At 39.7% G+C, this 12,133-nt stretch overlaps 3 protein-coding genes across 5 annotated transcripts; all 3 read right to left on the bottom strand.

Annotated features, from left to right (window-relative positions):
- On the bottom strand, window positions 18-4,418 carry LOC104780308 (probable disease resistance protein RPP1). 2 transcript variants are annotated; one of them, XM_010504808.2, is made up of 5 exons: window positions 3,609-4,418; window positions 2,321-3,437; window positions 1,937-2,233; window positions 314-1,861; window positions 18-229 (listed from the first exon to the last, which is right to left on the bottom strand). In XM_010504808.2, exons 1-4 carry the CDS (start codon window positions 4,196-4,198, stop codon window positions 344-346), a joined length of 3,522 nt encoding a protein of 1,173 aa, XP_010503110.1. In that variant the 5' UTR covers window positions 4,199-4,418; the 3' UTR covers window positions 18-229; window positions 314-343. The 2 variants fall into 2 exon arrangements, with proteins under 2 accessions (XP_010503110.1, XP_019100156.1); XM_019244611.1 differs by lacking the exon at window positions 18-229 and having other exon boundaries at window positions 361-480; window positions 567-1,861.
- On the bottom strand, window positions 4,610-6,455 carry LOC104780309 (putative low molecular weight protein-tyrosine-phosphatase slr0328). Of its 2 annotated transcripts, XM_010504810.2 has the most exons (5): window positions 6,057-6,452; window positions 5,448-5,583; window positions 5,199-5,266; window positions 5,028-5,114; window positions 4,610-4,813 (listed from the first exon to the last, which is right to left on the bottom strand). In XM_010504810.2, exons 1-5 carry the CDS (start codon window positions 6,402-6,404, stop codon window positions 4,757-4,759), a joined length of 696 nt encoding a protein of 231 aa, XP_010503112.1. In that variant the 5' UTR covers window positions 6,405-6,452; the 3' UTR covers window positions 4,610-4,756. The 2 variants fall into 2 exon arrangements, with proteins under 2 accessions (XP_010503112.1, XP_010503111.1); XM_010504809.2 differs by having other exon boundaries at window positions 5,028-5,266; window positions 6,057-6,455.
- Window positions 7,040-8,020, bottom strand: LOC109132480 (uncharacterized mitochondrial protein AtMg00810-like). Its single transcript, XM_019244104.1, has 2 exons — window positions 7,753-8,020; window positions 7,040-7,671 (listed from the first exon to the last, which is right to left on the bottom strand). Exons 1-2 carry the CDS (start codon window positions 8,018-8,020, stop codon window positions 7,040-7,042), a joined length of 900 nt encoding a protein of 299 aa, XP_019099649.1.

The following is a 12,133-nucleotide window of genomic DNA, read 5'->3' as shown; positions in this document are numbered from 1 at the left end:
AAAAAAAAAAAAAAAAAAAAAAAAAAAAGAAGTCTGAAACATAAATTTCAAAGTCTCAACAGCTCTTCCCTCGGACCAAAACCCTAAAACCAAAATCCCATAAACATCATTCACCAATTGTTCAAATCCAAGACGAAGTTCAAAGTCTCTACAGCTCCCCAGTATTGGATTTTAAGATTCTTGTACTCACTCATGACTTCAATTGATTCTTCCTTCTTCTCGTCTTAATCTGCAATTAATTTCAATTAAACATAACCGTTATATAAATTTACATCTTATTACTGAAGACGAAAATAGCATAAAATTTTCTAACCTCGTCCATCAATTGTCCATCTCTGAAGCCCTAAGCTTCATTAACACTAATTTGATATACCCCGCATTCTCCTATCTTCCACTTGCTACTGCCTGTTTTGAACTCAAAGACAAGCTCGGTGGAAATCACCGTCTCCTCTGCTTCAACTTCAAATGTGTAGATATGGTCTGTTAAAAGTAGATCTATTAAACGGTCTCCTACACGCAGAACCTTGAGATCATTGTGTTTGTCCATGATTTTAGTATATACATACATCGAATTCGGATCATAACCCGTTTCTTCATTAACAAGCATAACACAAGCCTTAAATTTCAAGGATGCAGGAAGAAGCGACTCATTCAACTTGATCGTCAATAAACCTCCAGCAGTAGTTCGGTGATTGAAGCAGTCAGGCACTTGTGTACCGGGTAACATCGCATAACTATAAAAAGTCGTTGCGTGGATGATGAGATCTCTGGCTTCTTGGTTCAGTTTGAAGCAGTTGGAGAACTTCAGACGGATCTTCGGATTGTTAAAGTAACAATCCAGCCTCTCAAGGGATTGACAGTTGTCTGCATCTATATAAATTAGGGAATCTGAAAGTTGGGGGAGTGATACCAGATTCTTACAGTTATGGAGTCCAAGGACACGTAAACGAGACATTCCCTTGAGCCATGGAGGAACTTGTTGTATATCTTCTTCGTTAAGAAAAAGCAGCTCTGTGATGATGTCAAGAGCATGGGGGAATTCCTTGAGGCTTTCGGAGTATGACATACTAAAGTCAGAAAGACGAGACCACGACATGATCGACATAGGAACTTCTTTTATTGCAGTTCCTGTGAGCTTGAGTTCCTTAATGTTTGCGGAGATCTCAGGAAAACTTTTCAACTGCGAGCAATCTGTGAGATCAAGATAATAGAGAGATTCCAAGTTGATCATGGTTGGAAGAGCCTCTAGCTTTGAGCATCCACGCATTATCAACGTAGACAATCGCTGAAGGTTTCCAATGGAGTAGGGAAGCCCCACCAAACTCGAGCAGTTAGATAGATTAAAATCTTTGAGATTAGTGATATCTCCAATAGAGGAGGGGAGTTTCACGAGACTTGAACATCCACTGATATCCAATCTCTGAAGATTTGTGGCAGATCCAATAGAAGGAGGGAGCTCTCGTAGACTTGAGCAGTTATTGAGATCCAATATCTGGAGATTAGTCGCATTCTCAATAGCGGGGAGCTCCACAACACGTGAACAGTTTTGTAGAAGCAATTGCTTGAAATTAGTGGCATTGATAGAAGACGGGAGCTCCACAAGATTTGGGCAATTAGAGAGATGTAATTCCCGGAGATTGGTCATATTCTCAATAGAAGAAGGGATTTTCACCAAGCTTGAGCAACCACAGAGATTTAGTTCCTGGAGATTTGTTGCATTCCCAATAGAAGAAGGAAGCTCCACTATACTTGAGCATCCTTGAAGACGTAATTCTTCGAGATTAGTGGCAGTTGAAAGATCGGGAAGCTCTTCCAAATCTTTAGAATAACTCAAATTCATCCACCTGAGATTTATTAGTTGCTGCATTGACAAATTACAAAATTATTGACACGACTTGGAGTTTGTTAACTAGGCTTATGGAAACAAATTACTTACCTTAGTTCCTTCCCATAGTTTCTGAAGCTTGCTGAAAATCATACATAGTTCGACGAGAAACTCCGGATTAAAAGTAGATGGCAGACATATGTTCTGGAATTCACTCCAATCCAAGAATCTAATCTTTTGAGAATGATACAGAAGTGAGTACAGTCTCTCAGTCTGAGCAAGATCCTTCCTACCATTGAATCTTACGATTTCGAGATCAGACATTCTTTCAAGTGCTTTCTCACTTATTTTCAGTTCTTCCTCAGTCTTAGATAACTTAAACTTAATCCCTATAAAACGTCTATTATCCTGAAAAAATAACCATACAAAATTATAAGTAGATAACAGAGTAAGGTATCAAATAAACTCAGTTTGCAGGGCAAAACAAAAACTTACCGTTGTATCATTGCCGAGCACGTCACAAATATCTCTTCCATCAACCAAAAGCTGACATTTATGAAGCCGATTATGAACGAATTGCTTACGAGAAGTTTCTATTCCAAATTGCTTAATCAGAGTGTGCATAGATATAAATCCGAATTGGTCAATATATATGAGAGATTTTTCAGCTAATACATGGAGACCAGCTTGCGTCACATGCAAGAATTTCGTTGGAAGAACCTCTTCTAGTTTATGAGTATGTACCGTGTTGAAAAAGCAGGCTATGTAAAGAAATAAATCTTTATATTCATCACATAAGGCATCATAGCTGAAGTTTATAATGCTCTCTATTTCTCCATTAAGGCTGGTCTTTAGCCTTGGTAGTATCATTCTCCACTCCTGCTTGGGCTTTCCCCGCAGAGCGGAGCCTAGCATCTTCAATCCCAAAGGGAGTTCACCAGCAAGGTATGCAACTTTCCTAGCAAGCTTATAGAAACCTTCGTCCGGGTGCTTTTGTCCAAAGGCATGCATACAAAAGATTTGAAAAGCCTCATCACTTGATGGGAATTTCACTTTGTAAATATGATTGATCTTATGGGCTTTCAAAACACTTAAATCTTCTGTTGTGATAATAATCCGACTTCCCGGACCAAACCATCGAGTTTCTTTCGCCAAGGCATCTAGTTGTTCTAAGTGGTCCACATCATCAAGAACGAGTAACACTTTCTTGTCTTTTAACCGTTCTTTTGCCACTCCTAAATGAGAAATCGTGATTTCTTTCTGGTTGATCATCTTGGACAACATATCGTGTTGAAGTTGCAATTGTGCACTATACTCATTCAAACCAAGTCTTGGATAGCTTCCTCTGATATCAATCATGATCGCACTAAGTTGGAATCTGCTGGAGACTTGGTCGAACATAATTCTAGCAATGGTCGTCTTACCAATCCCAGGAGGCCCCCAAATCCCAATCATCCTTACTTCAGCCAAATCTAGGCTTAACAATTGTTCCAACTCTTCCATATGAGCTCCCATCCCTACTAAACCATCGAAATCTCTTGATGGTGTGGAGTTATTCAACATGTTTGAAACATCATTGGCTATTTTTTCGATCATGGCCGCATCATTGTCCCTGACATTGATGGATATCAATTAAAACTGTTTATCAGTCTAGTCATGAAAAACTCTGATACATAATCAAAACATATGTATGTACTTTCTTGTCTTGATATTTTTTTAAAAGCTACAAATACACTCTAAGAGGTAATAATAATTAAGGAGAGTAGAAATCAAGAGGGCAAACCAGTTGCGAGAATGATATCCAGCGATTTGGGCCACATCTTCCAAAGCTTTTCTCCATCTCTCAGTAAGCTCTTTTGTTTTACCTTTACAACTTTTTCTGAAGGCTTTTCCAAAATCTCCAATTTGTTTCTTTATGTCAGTTGGATCCACTTCATAGAAAATGGTCATGACTATCTGACCCAAAACTACCCTGCACTTCATGATCTCTGCTAATTCATCAAGACACCATGATGAAGAAGCATAGTTCCTGGAGAGCAAGACGATCGCGATCTTTGATCCTCTAATAGCATCTTTGAGCTCAGGACCAATCGACTTACTCCTCTCTATATTATTATCAATGAATGGGTCAATACCCTTTCCCCTGAACACTACAAGGATGTGACTAAGAAAGGTTCTTCGGACATCTGGTCCGTGGAAGCTTGGGAAGACATGGTGTTTCGAGTTTTGGGACAAAAAAGTTGGAGGAGATGGAAGAGATAAGGAAGAAGAATTACTTGCGTTGCTATCTTGTTCGAATCTGAATTTTCTAAAAAGCATGAAAATGAAGCCTATAACAGCTGTGACTAAGGCAAGGAAAAAAGAACAATCCATTACTATGGTGAAGGATGGAGCAAGATCTTAGCTATGGATGAAGGATTTTAACAAAGAGGAAGAGGCTCTATGTGGTTGACGACTCTATTGGCACAGAAACTCCATGGATGTTTCCTGGAAAATATAGTGAGATTTTGTGGAAATGTTGCTAACGACATAAATCACTGTTCCTATGCTCCACCACCACCATTCACTTAATTTCTCGGAAGCCAAATAATGATAAAGCAAAATTCAAACTATTATCATCTCAAACAACAACACCTTCACGTCCACACATTCTTTGTTTCTCTCGTTCTCTCCTAATAATAATGATAGAAGGAAATAGTTCATATTTTTCAATTGTGTAAAGACTAAAAAGAGTGCCACCCTCTATGATATGTTCAGTTAAACAAGGTTTAGAAGAAGAAAAAATATCAAAGATTCAAGCTTCACATCATTAAGATGTCTATAGTAATAGAATTAATAGAACTCTTAGTTTTATGCGCAAAGCTATCAATCTCAACAATAGTAACAACATAACTACATAAGTGGGGCTCTAAGCTTGCAGTATCATCAACTTTACACGCTGATACTGTCCAGCAAAGACTCACAAGCATCTTCAAGCAAGTCCAGTACCTGCCAAAGAAACAGTAGACCAAGTAACAGATCAAGTGAGTTTCCAAGTGAGTTTTGTCCCAATCTGGAATGGAAGGCAACTTGGAAGTGACAATGGCATGCCGTTTAAAATTCTTATAAACCAAATAAACCATTTTGATAGACAACCTCTAGTGGTTGAATTTTTGTAGGTAGCATCTGTCTAAACAAAAATGAAATATCTAATGGTAATTACCTTCTCAAAACCTTGAGCTCCACCGTAGTATGGATCAGGAACAAACTTGTCATTGTGTTTCTTGCAATACGAACACATTAGCTTAACCTGAAAAATCAATGACATATGTTCTGACAACCGCCTAGAAAGTGTTCCAAATTCCAGCAAAAAAACAAAAAACACTACAGGTACCTTTTTATCAGCATCGGGCGGGAAATTCCCTCTGGCTTTCCATACATTATAAGCCTGCAATATGTCCTCTGCAAACATCAAACATTCAAAGTTTCAATTTTCAAACTCATATTTTATTTCATTTCTCCATAACTAATCAGATCTTAACTGGCAAATTCCTAGTCCTATGCTGAACCCCATTTGCATAGACATTGATCCTAACCATACATTTCTTGTAGAATGTTAAATAGAGTTACTCTGTTCTTCTACCTTTGTTCTGCTCATCCATTGCAAGAATGAGATCAAATTCCCTGAAATCAGATGCCTTAATCGGTCTTGATAATGACGTTATCTCAATCCCACGACGTTTCGCAGCAGTTCTCATTCTCGGATCCGCCATATTCCCCTTTTAAACAAACAGTTTCACAAATAAAAAAAATGAATCAGAAACATCAATTTCAAAGTCCTTACTCCCACCAAAAAAGAACTAAATCCAAAATCAAACCTCTCTACGTCTGTGAAAAGCATCACTCACTAATTGTTCAAATCAAGCATCAATCTTTATATACAATCCTTAATTCAGATTAATGTTTTTGTTCATCTCTTATAAAAAGAGCAGTTTAACAAATCACAATTTGATTCAGAAACATGAATTTCAAAAGTCTCCACTGCTTCCTTCCTCCAACCAAATTACGTCCACCAAAAAAAACCTAAATCCAAAATCAAACCTTTCTACGTCTGTGAAAAGCATCATTCACCAATCAAGCATCAATCTTATTACAAAACCCTAAAGTTAAGTAACTTGTTCTGTCTTCTTCTCTTCGAATTCAAAAGCAAAAAAAAAAAAAAAAACAATCGGAACAGAAAGGATTAGTCTACCTCGTGATAATCAATGGTTCCAGCGGAATCAATGTTGAATTTGGAATCGAGACCTCTCTTCTTCACCATATCTCTAAAGACACCTTCAGCTGCTGGGCTCCGACAGATGTTTCCGAGACAGACAAAAAGAACAGAGAAAGGTTTCGTTTCGCTGCTCTGCGTCGTCTCCATTGAAGATGATGCAAAGCACGTGAGGGAATGAGAGATTGTGGGTTTTGCTCGAAAGATGGAAACAAGATTCGGGTTTTTGTCAGATGATCGGAAATGAGAAGGAATAGAGCGAGTGGAGTGGCAAAATGGTAAATAGGAAGGGATTGTTGGAGAAGTGGTGAGGTTGGGACAGTACATCCTCGTTCCCCCTGAATAGTTGGAGTTTTTGTGATATTACGAGTTTCTTCTTCTGCTCTTTTAAGTCTTATTTCGTAATAAACAGAGGAAGTGAGGGGTATAACTGGGAATATAGATAAATAAAAAATGTTGAATTTTGCGAGAAGAAAGTATGGATTTTAATGAATTGCAATTTGGGTAATTTATGAAAGATCTTTCAAGATCTTGATTAAAGCTTGAAGAAGATAATGGTAGAAAACATTTATTCAACTTAAGAGCAAGGATTACATCTACACTTGTTTTATATAGACAAAAGGCATAAGACATAACGCATGAGCTGTCATAAGCGACATATGACTAATTGCCTAACGCATCTTGTGATTGTGATAGGAGACAATCATAACAGTTATTCAGCTTGATTTGGGGAGCAGGCTTGACTGTATTATTCAGTTTGATTTGAGGGACAGACTTAATCGTACGAACGTCATAGTGTTGCAGAGATCCTCTGTCTTGATGCAGAGTTTGTAGTACAGTCGTTGTGGGCTTCGTGTTGTTCATAAGGCCCACTTCTCTTCCCTTGTTGAGATCGACTATAGCAGGCCCATTACTGGTTTGAGTAATGCAGAGCAAAACCTCAGTTGGAGATTGGTTTTGTCTCATACACCCCCGCAAACTTGTGTTGGGTGGTAAGCAAACACCAAGTTTGGAACGAAGAGCAAAAAAAGGTTGTTGAGGCAGTGACTTGGTAAACACATCTGCGAGCTGGGAGTGTGCAGGAATGTAACCACCAAAGTGCCAAGTGCGACACGTTCCCTCACATAGTGAAAATCAGTATCGAAATGTTTGGACCTGCTATGAAGTGATGAATTGGTAGACAAGTAGATTGCAGATAGATTACCACAGAAGATTTCTGGAGTGTGTGGCTGAGCAACACCTAGATCACGGAGAAGAGACGATATCCACTTTATTTCTGAAGCCACCTCTGACATTGTTCGATATTCGGCTTCAGTAGAAGACTTGGAGACTGTGGGATGGCGCTTAGCAGACCAGGAGATGATATTGGTTCCAAGAAACGTACAGAATCCGCATGTTGAACATATTGTGTCTTTGCAGCCTGCGTAATCACTGTCACTAAAGGCGGTGAGGTTGGAAGCAGAGTTGCTGGACAGATTGATCCCCATTCGAACAGTTCCCTTGATGTATCTAAGTATCCGCTTCAGGAGTTGAAAGTCTGAAATTGTAGGCTCATGCATCTTCTGACAGACATAGTTGACGGAGAACTGAATGTCTGGACGGGTTAAAGTAAGATATTGAAGCTTTCATGCTAAGCTCCTAAAATATGTTGGATCCGAAAACAACTCATGCTGACCTTCTAACTTGTCGAGTTGCAGAGGAAGAGGAGTAGGCATCGGGGCACAATCCTTCATTCCGGCATTAATGAGAAGGTCTGTACCATACTTCTCTTGACTCAAGAACAACCCATCTCTGTGGAAGTGAGCCTGCACTCCAAGGAAATAATGTAGAGGACCCAAATCTTTCATCATGAACTCTTTGGCGAGACTATCGAGAAGATGTTTGATGATAGCGTCGTTATTTCCAGTGAGACACATATCATCAACATAAAACAAGAGATACATTTTGTCTGAACCCTTGTCATAAACAAATAACGATGGATCAGCTAAACTGCAGAGGAAGCCAAAATAGAGCAAAAAAGTACTAAATTTGTCAAACCATGCTCTTGGTGCTTGTTTTAAGCCATATATAGTTTTGTTGAGCTTGCATAAATAGTCTGGTCTGCTCTTGTCTTCAAAGCCTGGAGGTTGTATCATATAAACTGTTTCTTTTAAATCTCCATGGAGAAATGCATTTTTAACATCGAGCTGCTTGATATCCCATTTGTTGACCACTGCAGTATGAAGAACTGATCTTATAGTAGCAGTTCTCACCACTGGGTTGTAAGTTTCGACAAAATCAACTCCTTCTTCTTGTTCGTATCCCTTAGCGACTAACCTTGCTTTAAGTTTATCTAAAGATCCATCGGCACATAGCTTAGTTTTGAAAACTCATCTGCACCCAAGAGGTTTAATATCTTCTTCTGGAGGAACTAAGTCCCATGTATGTATAACTTTCATTGTATCAACTTCATCGGTCATTGCATTTGTCCATCCTTCATCCTTCAAAGCTGATTGCACTGTCTTTGGTTCAGGATAGTTCTGTTTGACGGTAACTAGAGCATATTTAGGATTTGGCTTTATCATTCCCGCCTTCCTTCTTGTAGTCATGGGATGAACGTTTGGTGCTGAATAATTAGAATCTTCACTTCGTGATAAAGGAGGGAAATCATCATCCGTAAATAAAGATGAACCATCATCTATTGCGACTGCAGGTAAGCTTGTATTTGCAGAGGTTTCATTACTGGGAGACACTGTCGTAGGAGATGAACTAGAGATGACCAATGGACTGTCTGTGGAACGAGGAACGCTGTCGCCAATAGTAACAGGATCAAAGCCTGACGTACACTCAGGACATTCCTCCTCCACAATAGTCAATGGATCACTAGCTTCAGCAGAATCATGGTGTGGCTGCAATACGCAAGACTGTTGTGGTGGTAAAAAACTCTGTTTCCAGGCACTTGTAAGTGGTGTTGTTGATTGTGGCAGAAGATGAGCATATGAGGAACCAAAAGGAAATTGATCTTCATCAAACAATACATGCCTGCAGATAAATACTCTCCCTGTTGGTGGATGATAGCACCGATACCCTTTGTATTTCTCATTATATCCCAAGAAGACACAAAGAAGAGACTTGGGATCAAACTTGTTCTTAGCATATGGTCTAAGGTATGGATAACAAGCACAACCAAAAACTCTTAGAGAAGTATAGACAGGAGATTTACCCGTAAGCATCTCAAATGGACTCTTATGATCAGGTAAGACTGATGAAGGAAGAAGATTTCCCAGAAAGCTTGCAGTAAAGAAAGCTTCTACCCAGAGAGAAGAATGAGCTTTACTATGAAAAAGCATCGACATGCCTAACTCAGTGATATGTTTGTGTTTACGCTCAGCTAAACCATTCTGTTCTGGTGTGTATGGACATGAGATGAGTTGTTTTATACCATAACTTGCCAGATGTGTCACCAATTTGTTGTTTGTAAACTCACCCCCACCATCACACTGAAAGTAAGCAATTTTCTGAGAATATAAGTTCTCCACCAACTGTTGAAACATGACAAACACTGAGTAGAAGTCTGATTTGGTCTTTAATGGATAAAACCAGGTGAATCTTGAGAAACTATCAATAAAGATTGCATAAAACCGAAAACCCTGTGTTGAAGCAACAGGTGCCGGACCCCATAGGTCACAATAAATGCGTTCAAGAGGTCTAGTAGAAACAAAATCTGAAGCAAGAAACGGGAGTTTACATGTCTTTCCCAACTGACAAGCATCACACACACGAGAGCTTGTTTTATTCATTACTATAGCTTTACTACTTGAAAGAAGCTGGAGAACATCCTTAATAGGGTGACCAAGGCGCATATGCCACACTTCAGCACTTGTTGCTTGTTGCCGAGAGGAATAAAAATCTTGCATTGGGTGATTCTCCAACTTGTAGAGGTCTTTATCCCTCTTTCCTTGTGCTAGGTGCAGCTTTGTCCGCTTGTCCTTCACAAGGACACCATCAGAGTCAAATTTGACGGAACAGGGATAATCATCACAGAGTTTTGAAATGGACAGAAGGGACTTAGCCATTTGGGGACAGACCAATACCTTTTTTAAAGGTAAGAATGTACCTTGCAGAGTTTGAAGAGGGACTGAACCGATATGATTAATGGGAAGGAAGTCTCCATTACCTACCATCACTCTATCATCACCGTTGTAGGGCTGAGAACACTGGAGAGTTTCGACATTGTTGGTGATGTGTGAAGTAGCACCCGAGTCTGGATACCACTCATGACCGGGTGGACCTGATTGATCTATCATCCTCATAGCAGCTAAAGCATTGTGAAGTTCTTCTGATTGGTAGGCATGATCAAACCGCTTGTAGCACCTTGCTGCAGAGTGACCATACTTACCGCAGATCTGACAAGTAGGTCTGTCAGAAGCACCGGAGTTTTGAAGTGCTGATATGTTGGTGGAATCCACGGCCACGAGTGGAGTAGGAGCCGCGTCCTCTGTAACCTCCATTTTGCCATTATTCTGACCATGACCTCTGTTGGAGTACTGCAGACCAGTGTTAAACGCCAAATGAGGAGAGACTGCATGAGTCTCAGAGTATTTGAGAAGCTTGTTCTCAAAGTTGATCAGCTTGAACTCCACATCTTCAAAGGTTGGTCCAGGGAACTGATCCATGGATTTCTCAACATATGTGTCAATAGACTGATATTCTGGACCTAATCCGCTCAGAGCACCATAAATCTTCTCCTGGTCTGAGACTGGGAAGCCAATGGAGTCTAACTGATCACTAATAGCCTTAATCTCATCTAGGTATGCAGCCATGGTTTTTCCTAGCTTAGGTACATTGTTTAAACGTCTCTGGAGATCATGCTTTCTAGAGACTGAAACATGATTAAACTTTTTGGCCAGACTTTGCCATACCTCATGAGATGTGTGGACATCATAGACAGTACGGAGAGCTTCTTCTGAGAGAGAGCCAAAGAGCCAAGCAAGAACCAGTTGATCGTTGCGGATCCATGTAGTGAAGTCGGGATTAGGAGCTTCAGAGGTTGTGTCGCCAGATCTGACAGTGACTGTCGAGGAAGGGCGTAAAGTTCCACCATTGACGTAGCCGAGCAGATTTTGATTGGAGAGAAAGAACTCAAATTGAGTTTTCCAGAGTAGGTAGTTGGTGGAAGTGAGTTTTAGTGTGACACATTGCGAGATGCTTAAGGAGGAAGCAGCAACCGGAACAAGTGTAGATGAAAGAGTAGAAGTAGTAGATGAAACAAGAGTAGGATCAAGAACCATAAGCTCTGATACCATGAAAGATCTTTCAAGATCTTGATTAAAGCTTGAAGAAGATAATGGTGAAAAACCTTTATTCAACTTAAGAGCAAAGATTACATCTACACTTGTTTTATATAGGCAAAAGGCATAAGACATAACGCATGAGCTGTCATAAGCGACATATGACTAACTGCCTAAGGCATCTTGTGATAGGAGACAATCATACTGTTATTCAGCTTGATTTGGGGAGCAGGCTTGACTGTATTGTTCAGCTTGATTTGAGGGACAGACTTAGCCGTACGAACGTCATAGTGTTGCAGAGATCCTCTGTCTTGATGCAGAGTTTGTAGTACAGTCGTTGTGGACTTCGTGTTGTTCATAAGGCCCACTTCTCTTCCCTTGTTGAGATCGACTATAGCAGGCCCATTACTGGTTTGAGTAATGCAGAGCAAAACCTCAGTTGGAGATTGCTACTAGTGTTAATCGATTTAACACTTTTTATGTTTTGAATTAGAGAACTACTAGTGTTAATCGATTCCTGGTTGATGATGCTATTAAAATGGATTCTCTTTGTTTTTGTAAACTTGATTATGTATTTTGGAAAGAAGACGGTATATGGATGCTTACTACCTTATAATTAGCTTCACCAAGGTGCAAGAAAGGTCCATCTTATCTCTCGTAACTTCAGGTATCATCTATTTTGCCCTCTTCGGTGTCGAGGTTCTCTTCTTTAACTGGTTTCTTTGGTCTCTTTTTTTTGTTTGGTAGAACAGAGGGAGTATAAACTCCCTTTATTTATTAAAAAAA

Source organism: Camelina sativa, chromosome 4 (assembly GCF_000633955.1).
Source record: "Camelina sativa cultivar DH55 chromosome 4, Cs, whole genome shotgun sequence".
NCBI classification, from domain to species: Eukaryota; Viridiplantae; Streptophyta; class Magnoliopsida; order Brassicales; family Brassicaceae; genus Camelina; species Camelina sativa.
The sequence above is the reverse complement of the archived record's forward strand: the minus strand, read 5'-3'. Positions and strand labels throughout refer to the sequence as shown.